Source organism: Numenius arquata, chromosome 6 (genome assembly GCF_964106895.1).
Source record: "Numenius arquata chromosome 6, bNumArq3.hap1.1, whole genome shotgun sequence".
NCBI classification, from domain to species: Eukaryota; Metazoa; Chordata; class Aves; order Charadriiformes; family Scolopacidae; genus Numenius; species Numenius arquata.
In genome coordinates this window covers 49,369,461-49,384,229 of record NC_133581.1, presented here as the reverse complement: position 1 = coordinate 49,384,229, position 14,769 = coordinate 49,369,461, and the positions used below count along the sequence as shown (strand labels likewise).

General features: G+C 40.3%; 1 protein-coding gene across 1 annotated transcript in view; it reads right to left on the bottom strand.

Annotated features, from left to right (window-relative positions):
• The window catches only part of RASGRP1 (RAS guanyl releasing protein 1), a 44,651-nt gene extending 30,363 nt beyond the window's left edge, over positions 1–14,288 (bottom strand). Inside the window, exons 1-2 of the mRNA XM_074148468.1 lie at positions 13,703–14,288; positions 11,189–11,358 (exon numbers count right to left, since the gene is read on the bottom strand). Coding sequence (XP_074004569.1) covers positions 11,189–11,358; positions 13,703–13,734 — 202 coding nt within the window. The 5' untranslated portion in view covers positions 13,735–14,288. The remainder of the gene's footprint in view (positions 1–11,188; positions 11,359–13,702) is intronic.
• Between the last annotated feature and the right edge of the window lie 481 nt (positions 14,289–14,769).

Here is a 14,769-nt window from a genome sequence, read left to right as displayed (position 1 = left end):
TTTAACTCCAATAAATCAATCACATTTGGTCAGATTCATAAGAAGCCACCATCCTGCTCACCATCATTGAGGGTCACCAAGCAGAGTCAGCTTAGACTAGGGTGTTGACCTTTTCAGTTGGAAATAGCCTTTATTTTTTAATGACATCTGAAAACTCAGGTGATGACAGAAATCAGGGTGAGGAGCTCATGTACTCTATGTCCCTGCTCCAATGCAGAATCAGTTTTCCAAAGCCAGTACGCTTCAGACCAGTTTCATTTGTTGTTAAACTTCTACAGTGATGAGGATTTGACAGCGTCTGTAGTTGACTTATTCCAGCACTTAGAATGATAGAATCATAGAGTTCTCCTTACTGTCCAAGTAAGGACTTCAGGTGACTTGGGCAGCTTAAGCCCGTTATGCCTGGCCCCCAGCAGACAGAAAAAACTCTCTTTCCCTTATCAATATATTTTCTCTAATTAAGGATTGCTTCCCTCATGTATTTTCTGAGCTAAAAAACACCAAATTTGTCAATTTTTTTCCTCAGAAGCCAGGTTTTCTTCTTTTTTTTTTTTTCACCTCTATGAAGCAAACCTGAATACAGTACTCCAGAGAAGGTCTTAGCATCAGTTATAATATTATTTGTAATATCCTGTACATAATACATATATAAAAAGTATATGTATATAAAAGGTAAATGTGCATATATATAAATGTGTAAGTATACAAAAAAATAAAAATAAGCACACACATTCCTCTATGCATGCACTTATCTCCTTAGAGTTTCTGCAGTGGTACAATATCATTAAACCATTTTCAGTTTTAAAACTCATCTTCACATTGGGATCCTCTTCTGCAGAAATGCTGTAATAGCAAGGACTTTACCATACTGTTTTCACAAATGATTACCCTAAGTGTAGAACTTCGTACTTGTCCTTATTTTCCTTATTTCAGATCATTATTTTAAGTACTTAATATCTTTCCGAAATAAGATAAATTAATTACAGTGTCCTTACAAAGATGACGCACAAATTAGGTAAAAGAATGATTGTTTTGATTTTCGCTGCAGCAGAAAGCAGGTAGAGTCTTGAGCTTTCCAACTTACATTTAATTCTATACAGGATGGTGATGGTTCCCCTTACGCAACAAGAATGCTACAATGCTTAGCAGACAGCACCAAAATACTCAGGGAATTGCGCCTAAGGCTTTTTTTTTTTTTTTTAATTGGCTTATTGTTCACACATGCTTGTAGCTATTAAATGAGTCATACATAAATTCATTTACACAAGTACTTGGTCTTAGGAGGAAAAACTCCAAAGTTAAAATGAGATCAAATCAGTATTTTCCGGAGAGCAAAGAATCATGCTACTTTGTGATCGGTCCTGCACTAACAGAACCTTAAACACAGATGTTGGAAGAAAACTTGACTTTCTCCAACTCTACTTCCCCCTTCAAACTCCCTACAGAACAGGGGGATGATGACAAGGACCCACTGCTCCAAATACTCATTAACAATGCAGATATATCCAGGACACAAGTGAGTCTAATCTGCATCCAAAAAGGATAATAATACTGTTCTGTGTGAGGGTAGGGAACATTAGGGGAGCAAAACCTCAAGGGAAAGCCATTATTCTCTCTCAGAAACAGCTTTTGGAAAGCTACATCTTGCAGAAACAGCTCTGGGTGGGTAATTCTTTGAAATGAAAACAAGAAGATAAAAGCTCTTGTCAAGGGGAAATGGGATGATTTTGAGAAATTAAAATGTGCTTCGAGAGAAACCAAATGAAATGTGGGTGGAAAGCATTCCATTAGCCTTGGAAATTCAGATCAAGTACACAGAACAAGACAAAAAGTTAACACCACCCCCCCATACATTGTTCTACAGCATGTTTAAAATACTGATTTGAGCAAATTTAGATGAGAACTTTTTAATCAAATAGTCTTTTTCTCCAAAGCCTGCAAAACATAATTTGAGCATTCAAGATTTTTTCAAAGCTTTAAATCATGATATTGGAGCCACGTGCAGTTTTTGAGTTGCAGGCAACTCTTGAATAATTCAAGTGTAATGCCTGGCAACACATCTGTGCTGGCACAACCACTGATGGATAAGACAAATGAGACTCCCAGAACAGAATCAGAAACTTCTGAGGCTGGTATCACTATGTGACCACCGAACCCAGCTGCATGCTTAGCACCTACTCGTCCCACAACTCCAGTGTTTTATGATAAGCTTCTAATTGCATGATTGATCCTGGGGCAGCCAGTCATCAGATCCAAGGAAGCACAAAGTCAGCCCCATCCAAATGTTCAAACTGTAACAGACTAGCAGACACCAAACTGCTTTCCTCAGGGACCTGATATTGCAGATTGCTTAGATCCAAGTTCCTGGCCTTGATTTTCATTACTGATGCATGCTCCAATCTAATCCTGCTCTAATATTTCTGACTTACTATTTCATGTTTCCCTGCCTTACCCAGCTCAGCTTCCTAGTATTTGCTCTAATTTCTAGATATATTTCTGGAATTAGTGTTTACAGACTCTCTGGCAAACTACCTTCTAACCCAGTAGCTGGGGCATCCCTTCTTACACTGCCCCACCAGCGAGCAGGCTGGGGGTGGGCAAGGGGCTGGGAGGGACAGAGGCAGAATAGTGGACCCCAACTGACCAAAGGGATACTCCATACCGTATCATGTCATGCTCGGCAATAAAAACTGGGTGGAAGTTTGCCAGGGCTGCTGTTGCTCAGGGACAGGCTGGGCATCAGTTGGCTAGTGATGAGCAATTAGAGTTTTTTACATCATGTGTTTTTCTTGGTTTTGTTTGGGTTTTTTGATCGTTGATTTTTTGTTTTTAGTTGGGTATTTTTTTAAACTTATTATACTGCCTTTATCTCAACTCAGGAGTTTTCTCACTTTTACCCTTCCAGTTTTCTCCCCCATCCCACTGGGGTGGATGCTTGGCTGATGAAACATCTCTTGTTCACCATGGACAAAAGAACCAAAGCTTAAAAAAAACCCACAGCTTCACTTCAAACTTAAAACATACCTAATCACCAGGTAGCACTATCAAATATCTGCATACAGAGGAAACTGATTCAAGCTAGCTACAGTATGCCAAATTTTCATTAGAGAAACATGTGCACATGTGTTCAACTGTAAACTTTATTGGCCCCATTGTATCAGTTGGTCTAGCACAGAGCTTATGCCTCCAAAGTACTGTCACAGGGCATTTCTTAATATTACTCATAGTGGTATCTGATCATCTTCTACATTATTCAACCTAAACAAGTACTTTTTTTTTTTTTTTTTTTTTTTTTTAACGTATACTTCCGTATACTTTTAAAAGAGTAACACTACATACTGGAGATCAACATTAAACATAACTGGTTCTCCTGGAGAAAGGGAGGAGACAATCTCGCCCATACCTAAAGTGAATATTTTGAAGATAAATCTTTTTCAAAAAAGACATAAAGGTTAAAATAGAAAGGAAGTTCTTGAAACCTCACGTTATTGTTCTCAGCCAGAGGAGTTCTACATTTCAAAAGAAAAATATTGCAGCATATCTCTAAATGATCTTTCATCATAATACAGGTGGCACAAGGCACTGAATTTTTCTTAGCATAACCTCTATATACACTTGAGTATCAAAACTACAGTGTTTGGGGATTCCTAAAGTCATATCCATGGCAAGTGTAATGTTAATATCTCCCAACAGATACTCTTTTATCTTTGCCTTTTGTCAGCTGTTGCACTTGTACCTTCTTACTTCAGTAATGGGGGAAAAAACTGGTATCATGTTTAGAAAGTTATCTTAGCTTTTAATCTCCAGCCTGTCCCACATAACAGAAAGATCTACTGAACTATGTAACAGCTAAGGGAAACCTCTTCTTTTTCAGGCTTTTAAAAAGCAATACAAAAATATGTCTTCACACTTGGTGATACACAGCAAAACACTGAAAGACTTCACACTAAAGCACACACAAACCAGACCAAGTAACATAGAAAGTAAAATGTATGGGGAAGCCTAGAGAACAAGTGACATTTCTTGCTTCAATTTTGTACATAGAGAGAAGAAAAAATTAAATTCATAGAACATTCATTCTCCTGAGAATTATTTCCTATTGCTATCTAAGCTTTTTTGCATTGCTAAATAAAAGTTATATTGTTTTTTCTGAAGTTATATTTAGAGATATGAAAATAGAATTTCCTGTCATATCCCTGTGGTAAATGTAAGTAAACGGGAGACTGCTTTATAAAGCAAGAAGTCTAAATTTTCTTCATTTTGTGCTGTTACTTATTTCTGGACTTTGGAAAGTTATATTAAAAAGACTGAAGTCAAATTAGCTAAATAGAACTTAAAAATAAAGATATCTAAAGTTTATTCTCTTTGGGAAAAATTTTTCCACAGACATCAGGTTAAAAAATCTATTTTCATTTTGGTACAATCACAATTAACTTTAATAGTTAGCTAAGCAGCACTTAGTATTCTCCAGAGCAGTAACTACTCTTCTGTTCCCACAATGTCATGCATTCTACAGAGCAGTAATGACTCTTCTGTTCCCACAATGTCATTAATTGATCATTAACGTAGTTTCTGTTGCCAAGCAATACTAAAGTTTCTGCACTGTATTTGACCAAATCGCACCCAGATTACTTAACACATGATGATCAACAACATTTTAGTATAGAACAATACCATGAACAAACTTAAACTATTTTTGGGGGGACTGGAGACCTCAACATTCAGCCTAGGCTTCAGAGGCAAGGAGTGGGTGGAACCCTGCAAGGTTGAGAAGCATGAGATAAAAACAAATGACTGTTCAAGCAAACGTAACAGAAAAAAGTAAATGACCAAAGTTGCCTTCTGTGAGCATGCGTGTGCCTTGAAAGACCCTTTTGAGTCAGATTTCTATGTTACAATTTGGCATATGGTACATTTGGTAAAAGGATAAAGATAAACTCGGTACTTGAACTGTGATTATTTTACTAGTTATTGGATGTTTTAACTAGACTGAAAGAACGTACTTAAAAGTAGAGTGGGTTTTTCTAAACAACTGAAAGGTGAAAAACTGGAAAAATCTCTCAAGTGTTCTGTATTTTAGAGGAGATGGCGGCTATGGTTCTCCTATTGAGTGAATTCTAACTTGCCTGTTTCATTGTTTGTAAAATGGATGCAATACTTACCTGCCTCTCAGAGAATTTTTAAGACTCAATATATTTTTGCATAATATTGATACAAAAGTAAGCTATAAAAATATTATCAGTTCACAGAACTAGACAGCTCTGCCACTGTAGTTGATTTTTATTCTAGAAAATGTTATCTATGATAAACTTGTACAGTTTTAGGCAGATAGCACCCAAGAGGCAACCAGCACCTTTGCCAGATTTCTGATTTCTATCAAAACAATTCTGTGGCATCTTTCGTCCAGATCAGTCTGGAATTGGCTTCCAGAATTTCTAAGGTTTGTTTGCAAACATCTCACTTTATCACACATTAAGGCAATAAGCTAGTTTAGCACTGATCAGACACTGCAGAACAATTTACATCACACAACCTACTCTTAGACCTAGAGTCTAAGAGTATTAGGACCATTAGAAGTTGTAAATTGCACTAGGTTCACATAAATTCTATTAACGTTGCTAATCCATGAGGTTATGATTTTTAACTTCTTTGAAAAGTAGTAGCCATGAGTTTAAATCTTACTTTAATTTTTTTTCCATATTGAAGATTGACATAGTGGTATAAACAACCAACTCCACTGCAAACAGTTTATCATGGCTGAGCTGCCACATAGATTTACACTACATGCTCTGGGAAATATTTCAGTTGCTTTCCTAAAGCCCTTTACTTACATCTTTCTTAAGAAACCAGACACAGGGACACTGCACAGTGACATGCATTTAAAGATGATGTTTCATGATTTCTTCTTTCCATTGAGCACTCATCTTGTCTAGCAGTAACTGAAGTGCCTGAATTGTAGGATAAGCATAGGTCTTCTGTGTGCTACAGTAAACATGCTTCCAGTACTCAAATGTAAGAGGCGAATGAGCAAGATCTTGCGCTCAAAGGTTAAGGACAGAAATACCTTCATAACACAAATTTTGAGACTTCAAGGATTTCTCAGCTCTTAAATGACTCTCAGATGCTTTTAGGAAGACCCAAGTGTTTGTATAAATCATTACTTTCAAGTGCACTCTTGGAATTATTTGTTAGGCAGTTCTAAGTAACACCTAAAGACTTTACTGCAGACAAAGCAGGGAGATAGCAAATTGACACTATGCTGAAGATACATTTTGCCCCTATTGCAAGAGAGTAAAAAACGCTTGTAAAAACAATTTAAACAAATGTTTTGTGTGGGCAAGGAAAAGTCCCTCCAACCCTACATAGTGTATAAGCTTGAATGCACGCTAAAATAGTTCATTGAATCTTTGAAAGGTATATTTGTTTAAAAAAAATAAGCACACAAACCTTACTTATGATAAAAAAGAGGTACAATGATAAAAAAGAGGTACATTTATAAGTTAAAGATAGACGCTTACAGTCAAAGGAAAAAAACAGGGGCCTCTTACCATGCACAAACATATAGTGATGATACAACTAGAAAAAAAAAAAATCTGCTAGAATAGAAACTGACTGCTAATACATAATCAAAACATCAAGCTCACAGTAGCATAAGCATAGGCTAGGGTCAAAAGTGTTACGAACAATTATTATTTCATTTCTATAGTTAGCAGATATACAGTTAACAAATTAAGATATCCAGTGAAGTGAACAGCGCTTACACATTTTTCCTCTCTGATCTGTAACACTTCCTGGACTAAATATATGTTAACATACATTTATGCAGTCTCACTAAGATTACAATAAGAAGAACTAGCAAAAAGTAAGGCTGTGCTACTAAGCATATGCTTCCTGTGTTCTACTGAACCGTCAGCATTAAATAGGTAATATGGCCTTGGACCAGCAAACTAGACCCTACTTTGTTGGTGTCAACAACAAACCTGCTGGAATAAGTATCTTTACAACTAGCAACAAAGTAGGAGACAAAGCCATATTGACTTTCAGAGAACTGCCTGTCAAAAGTAAATGCTTTTCCAGGCATTTTATACACTACCTAATGGAAATACATGGATGCAGAGGGATAAAATTACTATTCTACTTACAGTTCCACTCCAGAATCACAGTCATTAATGAAAATTTCCTCCAGAATAAATTACCTCCCTCTTGAAGCTGTCTTATCCCAAGCCAAGATCTATTAATTCCTTCTTTGCTTCCCTGAACTCACAACTTCAGCCATTTTGTTGCCAATTGAACATCTACCTTTAGTTTTCTCTTTATGACATTTCTGTTCAGAATTAACAACCTGATGGAGAGGTTTCACTGAATATAACCTTTCTACAGCCTCTGTATTTTCTAGTCTTTTCAATTAGTTCTACCTCCTGCTCTTTCTCTTCATGCACTCTCCTCCCTTCTTTGATTTATCTTTTCCTCCACTTCCCTATTATGACTTCTCTTTCTTTCCACACAATCACTTTCTCATCTTTAAAAGATATTGTCAGCTCCACTTATATGCTACACTTCCCCTTTTTTTTTTCCTAAGGCACTCACATGTGATGCATTTCCTTGTACTCTACAGCTCTTCTTGTCAATCCAGATCATAGCAGTAACAGTACCCTGTAGCTACTTACAATGTTGAGAGATCTTCCAAGAAGAAGAAATCTCTCTTCTTTTCCTGAAGAAATTGAATCACTGTCCTATATAATCAAGCCTCTTCTCTTTAAATTGATGAGAGAGATCGCAGGTCTCCCAGAATTTTCTCCTAATCTCAGGACCAATATTCCTTTCTAACACACTCCTGCCTTCAGTCTCTCATTACGCTATTTTTCTGATCTTTTGCCCTAGTTTACAACCTGGCTTTTCTGTTGCCTTTACTTTTAGCAATTCATTTGCAGGATGATTCATCTTGCTCATCCTGATGCAACCTTTCATGGGACATGAAGAAGCCCCTACTTTCAGCATCTCCTTCTCATCATGTTATTGAATAAACACTGGTGTAATGCCAATCTCTCAGATGTAGTGATCATCTACATGACTTAACACTACCTCCTATGACCCTCACTGTTTCTGTCTCTAAAGCACATGACTATCATTCATCAGTTCAAGTTAAAGACAACCAAATTTGAGAGGTGAAAGAGTATTCATTAATCATCCCAAAGGAGATGTTTAAGTTAATTCACTGAATTAGCTTTTGGTCTTTCCTGAAGAAAAAAAAAAAAAAAAAAAGCCTCCTAAATCTTTACTTTTGGAATTAGCAGGTACAACATCACCATTGTAATTCACACTATTCTGTCCACATTCTAGTGCTATCTTCTACCCAGCACTGTTGTAGACCCACAGACAGTATCACTAACTCCAAGATCGAGTCTTTGTTCCTCATCTCCTTAGCACAGGTTTTGGATTAACTTGGCTCTCTGGACAAAACTTGTCTGTCTACAAAACACCCTGGAATCCATTTATAACAGTGTGACAAAGCTTAGCCTTCTCAATCTTAACTTCATCTTAGCACATCCCCTTTTCTCACATCGTCCCCTTATCCATACCGGAAGATAAATAACTTATACTTGTGTTCTTCACAGCTGTAAGTACGTATTAATTCTTAATACCTTCTTGGTTAGACCTTCTTGTGATATTCTCTGCATATATGGCAAAAGGCTGCCAATTTCCACTTACACACCTTTGTTGACAGCAGCCTCTCTTACACATTATTTGCTTTTTCCAGAGTTGTATAACTGAATCCAAGAACATAAATTCAGCTGCACGCTTTACACAGGAATCGTATTTGTAATTGTACACATAATATTAGCAAGTGCAGTATTATATTAAAATGATGCACTATATATTCTGAAATATCATGTATTATCATCTCTATTTACTGCCTATTGTTCTCCTTAACCCTAGACAGCAAATGAATCAAGGGCTTTTTCCAGAAAGTAAACTTAAAATATACAAAGGAAATCTGTGCTGGTTTCTTGGGAGGTTCTGCCTTTTTAACAATGAAATAAAACTTGCTCAGATCACAATAAAGAGTTTCTAGAATCATATACAAAAATATTACTGGTCATCATATCTGAGACTGAAGATATAACCTCAGTCTGAATAGAACTATTAGAGTACAGGGTAATAACTTTACTTTAATGCTATGCACGGGAAGAAACTCACTCAAGTTTACTTGTAATCATTCAGCAACTATGCTTTTTTCTCACCATTTTTCTCCTTACCCCCACCCCTCCTCAAACTCCCAAATTAAAGTTTTTTCCATCTCTTCCTTTATTGGCATGATGATGTGAATGAATTTTGCACAGTGGTTTTGGTGGTAGCTACAAGAACCTTCTGGAAGGAACTTCTTCGTTATGTAGGTTATCTATAGTTGTAACAGTTGCGCTTTACAATTTATTTAAATACCCTACTGGGAAATTCCAACACAGCTGAAGAACACGCATAATATCAGAGAGGATGTACAAACACACACTACTATGAATGGCCTAATGAAGAGTCTAAATTTCTGCAGCACACATAATTCTAGCAGTCCTTAGTGAGTTTAAGATTATGTTTGAGATGCACTACAATTCACTCAAGGTCCAAAACAACCCTGTTTAGTGGGCTATGGTAAATTTTCTAACTGAAGTATGAAACCCTTTAGAAAGATTCACATGCACATATGACTGAACTGGACAGGTATACTTGTTTTTCTTTGTCACCTTAGTCCTTATAATAAAACCCAGGAATCTGAGAACATGTAAGCATGTGCACATAGAGTACTAAAAAAGTATTAAGGTAATTAAGCCAACAATAATCTCCCATTCAGGGTTTCACCTATGCTACTTGAAATTAACCACCATAATAATTTTACTAGTTTTTTATCATATTATAATACCTTTTTCTATAAAAATGTGGGCATATTAATATTGGTCAAATAGTCACAATATTAAATCTGTATGAAGGTCTTGCACATGCTTTAGACGTCTTATCTTACTTCCAGTGAACCCAAACTTACAAAAACATGAACTGCAATTTGTTTAGGAATTAGGGCTTCAAAGCAGTTCAGCGGATAGGTTCTTTACAATAATTGAATGGAGGAGAAAAGAAGCAAAAAAGAAACAGTTACTGACGATTGTATGTTTCATAAACTTTTCTCCGACATGCGTTTCTCTGTACATGCTGATTAGAAAGCTTTAAAGTCAAAAAAAAAAAAAAAAAAAAAAAGCATTTCCAAGAAATGTGAAACATTAGTCATTGTTTATACTGTATTTATGTATGTGCTGTACCACTAGATCAGCACTATGTGTTACTATTTAACTATATAGATTAATTATTTTAGAGTTCAGTGGGTGTTCAAGTACACTTATTTCCTGAGGACTACTCTGCAACTTAGGCTGTGCCACATATGCTTTGGGAATAGCTCTAGCACTGAAAGACATGGCATTAATGAACAGTTGCACTACTTAGAAGCAAATTATTCAGAATCATGTTGAGTGCCTTCAGTACTAACATATTTTAAAATAAAAAATAAACATAATTATGAATGAAAAGGTTCAAAAAGGAAACTAGGTATGTAGGGCTCAGGCAACAGTCATGCTTGTCCATATATTACAATCCTTATTGTAAAAAGACAAATGGATAACTGATAGGCTCAAAAAGGTATACAGCTGTGATTTTTGTTTGGATTCTTCCCCTTTTGTAGAGAAGCAACTTTAAATCTATATTGAAAATGCAAGAAGCAATCCAATGTTATTTCACCTAGTTTAAAAATAGCCCAGCTCATTTCAAAATGTTCAGTATATACACGTTGTTTACACACATTATGAGAGTATTCCTGCAATATGCAAAATATAATGATTACTTGCTAAAGTTTACCAAATTGGTACTTAAAGGAACAACAAAAACTACACATATAAGTATAAATGAATGGCGTTTGTCTTATTCTCTCAAGAAAAAGCAGTAGTCACACTAATCTCTTAGCTTATATTACACACACATTCAGAAGCAGATCTACAAACCTATAAAAACATGTGGTCACCCACAGTACAGAAAATTCTCAGTTACGCTTTTCTACTCCACTGGTAAATCAATATAATTCACTAATAAGTGACCTAAATGTAGCCAGGACAGAAACAAATTAATAAGATTCTAAAAACCTCCAGACACTCACCAAAAGACTGAATGCAGGTTTCAAGAAGATCTTCCAAGGTGGCCCCTTTGGCTAAGTGCCCCAACGGCACCATCGTGACCTGGGCAAGATTTGAAAGGCTGGGAGAATGACTGATCTGCTTCAGCTCCAGTGGTGATTCAGGGGCAGTGCTGCATGCTTGGGCAGGTTGCCTAAAAGAAAGCACAATAGTGAAGTAAATACAAGAAGATGGAGTGGTAAATTTTACACTGCATGAGAAAGGAGGAGACATTTAAAGGATAATTAACTCCCTGTACCTACCGGTGGTGCTCTAAGAGATAACCCTCCCACTTAATACGTACACCAAAGAGACTGCTCAGTAATTGACTTTTTTTTTTCTCGTGCTAAATTTGGATTATAGAGCACACAGTTATAGAGCTCCTTGAATGATCTGTAAAGATTACCAGAAGTCTTGTGTCTTTGTTGGGGAGTTACGATTACAGTACAAGCATAAAAACTCTTCAAACTATGTAACGTGAATATTGGTATGCAGTAATCTACCCCCACATATTTGTGTGCCCATAAAAAGTAAAGAAGAAAAAAAAAATTATAACTAGAAACAAATATTACACACATTGGAAAACACCAGGCTAGTTTTATTAATTTCATTTGGAAAAATCACTATTAAGCAAACAAAATATCAATGCAACTTTACAGTGGAGTATTTCATAATTTAAAAAAAAAAAAAAATTAATTCTCACTTGTCCTATATTATTATTTCCTACTAAGTTGTTTTAAAGTTGCATACGTGACTAAACTAATGTTTTAATAACAAAGGTAAAAGAAACCAAAATAAAGCATATATCTAGTTACAGGCTTGTATTTTGACCATGTAGTATCTTAGATTTCAAAAACGTGTATGTTTACAGATAATACTAGAGGCTGTTCATTGTCCACACACAAGTTCATAATTCTGTATGAAATAGTAAATAGGCACATTATTATGTCGATGAAAAGTGCTGAAACATTTTTGCCTGCAAATAACAGGAACCAGTTCAAAATCTGTCTTGAGCACAACCATAGAGTTCACAAAATGGCAACAACCACTGTTGTTTCAATATAACTTGGGTTTATTCAGGGACAATTTACACTCCACAGTCTTCCTAAACAAGTGACTCCAGCATCTTTAAGAAGCTGTCTTAAGCTTTCTTAAACTTTTCTCGGAACAGTATACAAGACTATCAATAAACTGACACTCCTGGGAAGAAAAGGCATAGAAACGTACCCAGTATGCATGTTACATACAGATAGGGAAGGTAAAGACACAAACATCCCCATATAGGTACTCCTGGATGAAGCTGGAAATACGCACGGCTTACGAAGACAGACCAGACCCTACCCTCATTCCAGTGAATTTCAAACTTTATCTTAAATTTGTCTCGTTTGAATGCTAGGAAAGCCACAAAATTGTACATGACATCACTTACAACCCAACGCTGACCCCAGGCCCCCATTGTTTAGGGAAAAAGTTGGGAAAATACAGGCCTGACCCTGCAGAGGCAGTGACCATCACTCAGCTCCTCGGTAGCTAAGCTGACAGTGGCTATGTAAAGAATGTTCTCTTCCCTTCCCCCTTTCTTTAAATTTCTCTTAGCTTGGTGATCCGACTTCCTGTTCTCATATAAAAAGAGCAAGGGCCCGAGCAACTTTCAGGGTTTTCTTTTTACAAGCTTAAACCCTTCTCCTAACTTTTTTCCAGTGCCTCTTTAACACAGGGCAGAGGATCCCAGCAATGCAGTAGTAATAAAGGAGGAGTTACGGCAGAACATATCTCAGGTGATGGTGACACAATGTAGAAAAACTGAAGCGTCCACACCCCCAAAAAAGTTTACCATAACACTGTGGCCGACTTGGCAACACTGGAGAGGGAAACTCCACCGGTGAGACGCCTGAAACTAAGGATTCATTAGCACAGATCCCCTTGCAGCAGTTACTCGGCATGAAAAATAGATTAAAGCTGTGATGGGGAGGGCGGCGGGGGGGGGGGCGACACGGACGGAAAACAAGCACCCCGCACTTCCACCGCACGCGATTTGGCCGTGGGGAAGATACCACAAACGAACGGTCACCAGCTCGGGAACCGGCCCCCGGAGCAGACGGCGATTCCCCGGCGAGCAGGGGGCCAGCCTTACTCGCCGGCCTCGGCCGCAGCTCCCCGCCCGCTGCCCTCCTTTCCTCCCCCTCCGGGCAGACCGCCGGCCGCGCCGGAGGTAACCGGAGCCCGGGCGGCCGCCGAGCCGCCCCTCCCGCTTCTTTTCCCCTCTCTTTCCCACCCGGGAGGGCATCGTCCGGCCCCCACAGAGCCCCAGCCGCCCCGACTACCGCTCCCCACGGAAACCCACGCCGGCCTCGCCGCGGGGGCACCACGGCGGCCGCACATCGCGCCCGTCCCCGCCGCCCCGGGCGGGCACCCCCGCGCTCCCCGGGTCACCCCGAGACCCGCCGCCTGCCCCGCGGCGGGGCGGCGGGGGAATAAAACAGCAAGGGCGAACTCACTGGTTTTCTCTCCTCCTCCCTAAGGTTCCCATGTCGGTGCCAGCCGCGGCTCCGCTGCCCGGCCGGCTCCGCCAGCAGCGCAGGGCGCGGGGCGACGCGGAGCGGAGGAGGCCGGGGGGAGCATCGCCTCCGCCCGCCTCGCCGCTCTCCCGCTCCCCGTCTCGCCTCGGGAGGAGCCTGAAACCGATTCAAGTGGGGGCAGCGGCGGCGACAGCCGCCACCCGTAACGAGCGCAGATCTTATCGGCAGAAGGAAGTACTGAGCTGCTGCTGGGCTGCTCTTCTCTGAAGCCACCGGATCTACCAGGTACCGAAACACGCTCAAGCCGCCAGGCTGTAGAGCGGCCGCAACTTTTTCCACGGCACAACTCCGGGCAGGGCAGGCCCTCTCCTGAGGGCAAGCCCCCTCCCCACGCGTGCTGAGGCGTCGGGGCTCACGCGTGTTCCTCACAGCAACCGGAGGAGCACGCCCGTCCGCCGTCCCCGCTGGCCGGGGCACCTGTGCCGGGGCGGGACAAGCGCAGCCGAGCTCTGGGCCGAACCGCCCACGGCAGGGCCACACCCCGCCACCGGACCCCTGTCCCCCCCGCTCCACCCGGGTACGTGACTGCGGGTGGGGTGGACCCACGCGCGGCCTGGACCCGCGCGCGCTGATTGGCTGGCTCGCCAAGGGCCGGCGGAGGGGCGGGGTGTCGGAGGGGCTGGGGGGGGGGGGGTGGATGGCGAGCTCTCGCCCCGGCGAGTGGATTGGAAGGCCCCGGGCGGGAAGGGGCAGGGGCCTGGCGAGAGGCCTGGCGGAGGGTAAGCGGCCCGGGTCGTTCCCCCCCCGGCGGCGGCGTGAACATGGGGGGCAGCCCCCTCTATGGTGCCCACAGCTGGCAGTAAACGTTGGGGTGGGGGGCACAAAACTGAGACACCCACGCTCACAATTACTATTTTTAAAGCCCTTGTGCTTCATTGACACCTTACGCTCCCCCTCCAAGTTTAATCGCAGAGCAAGGAAAGGGGAGCCTGTAGTTTTCATCGTCCTTGTATCGCAATTAACAGCCTCTGAGAGCTCTTCCAACT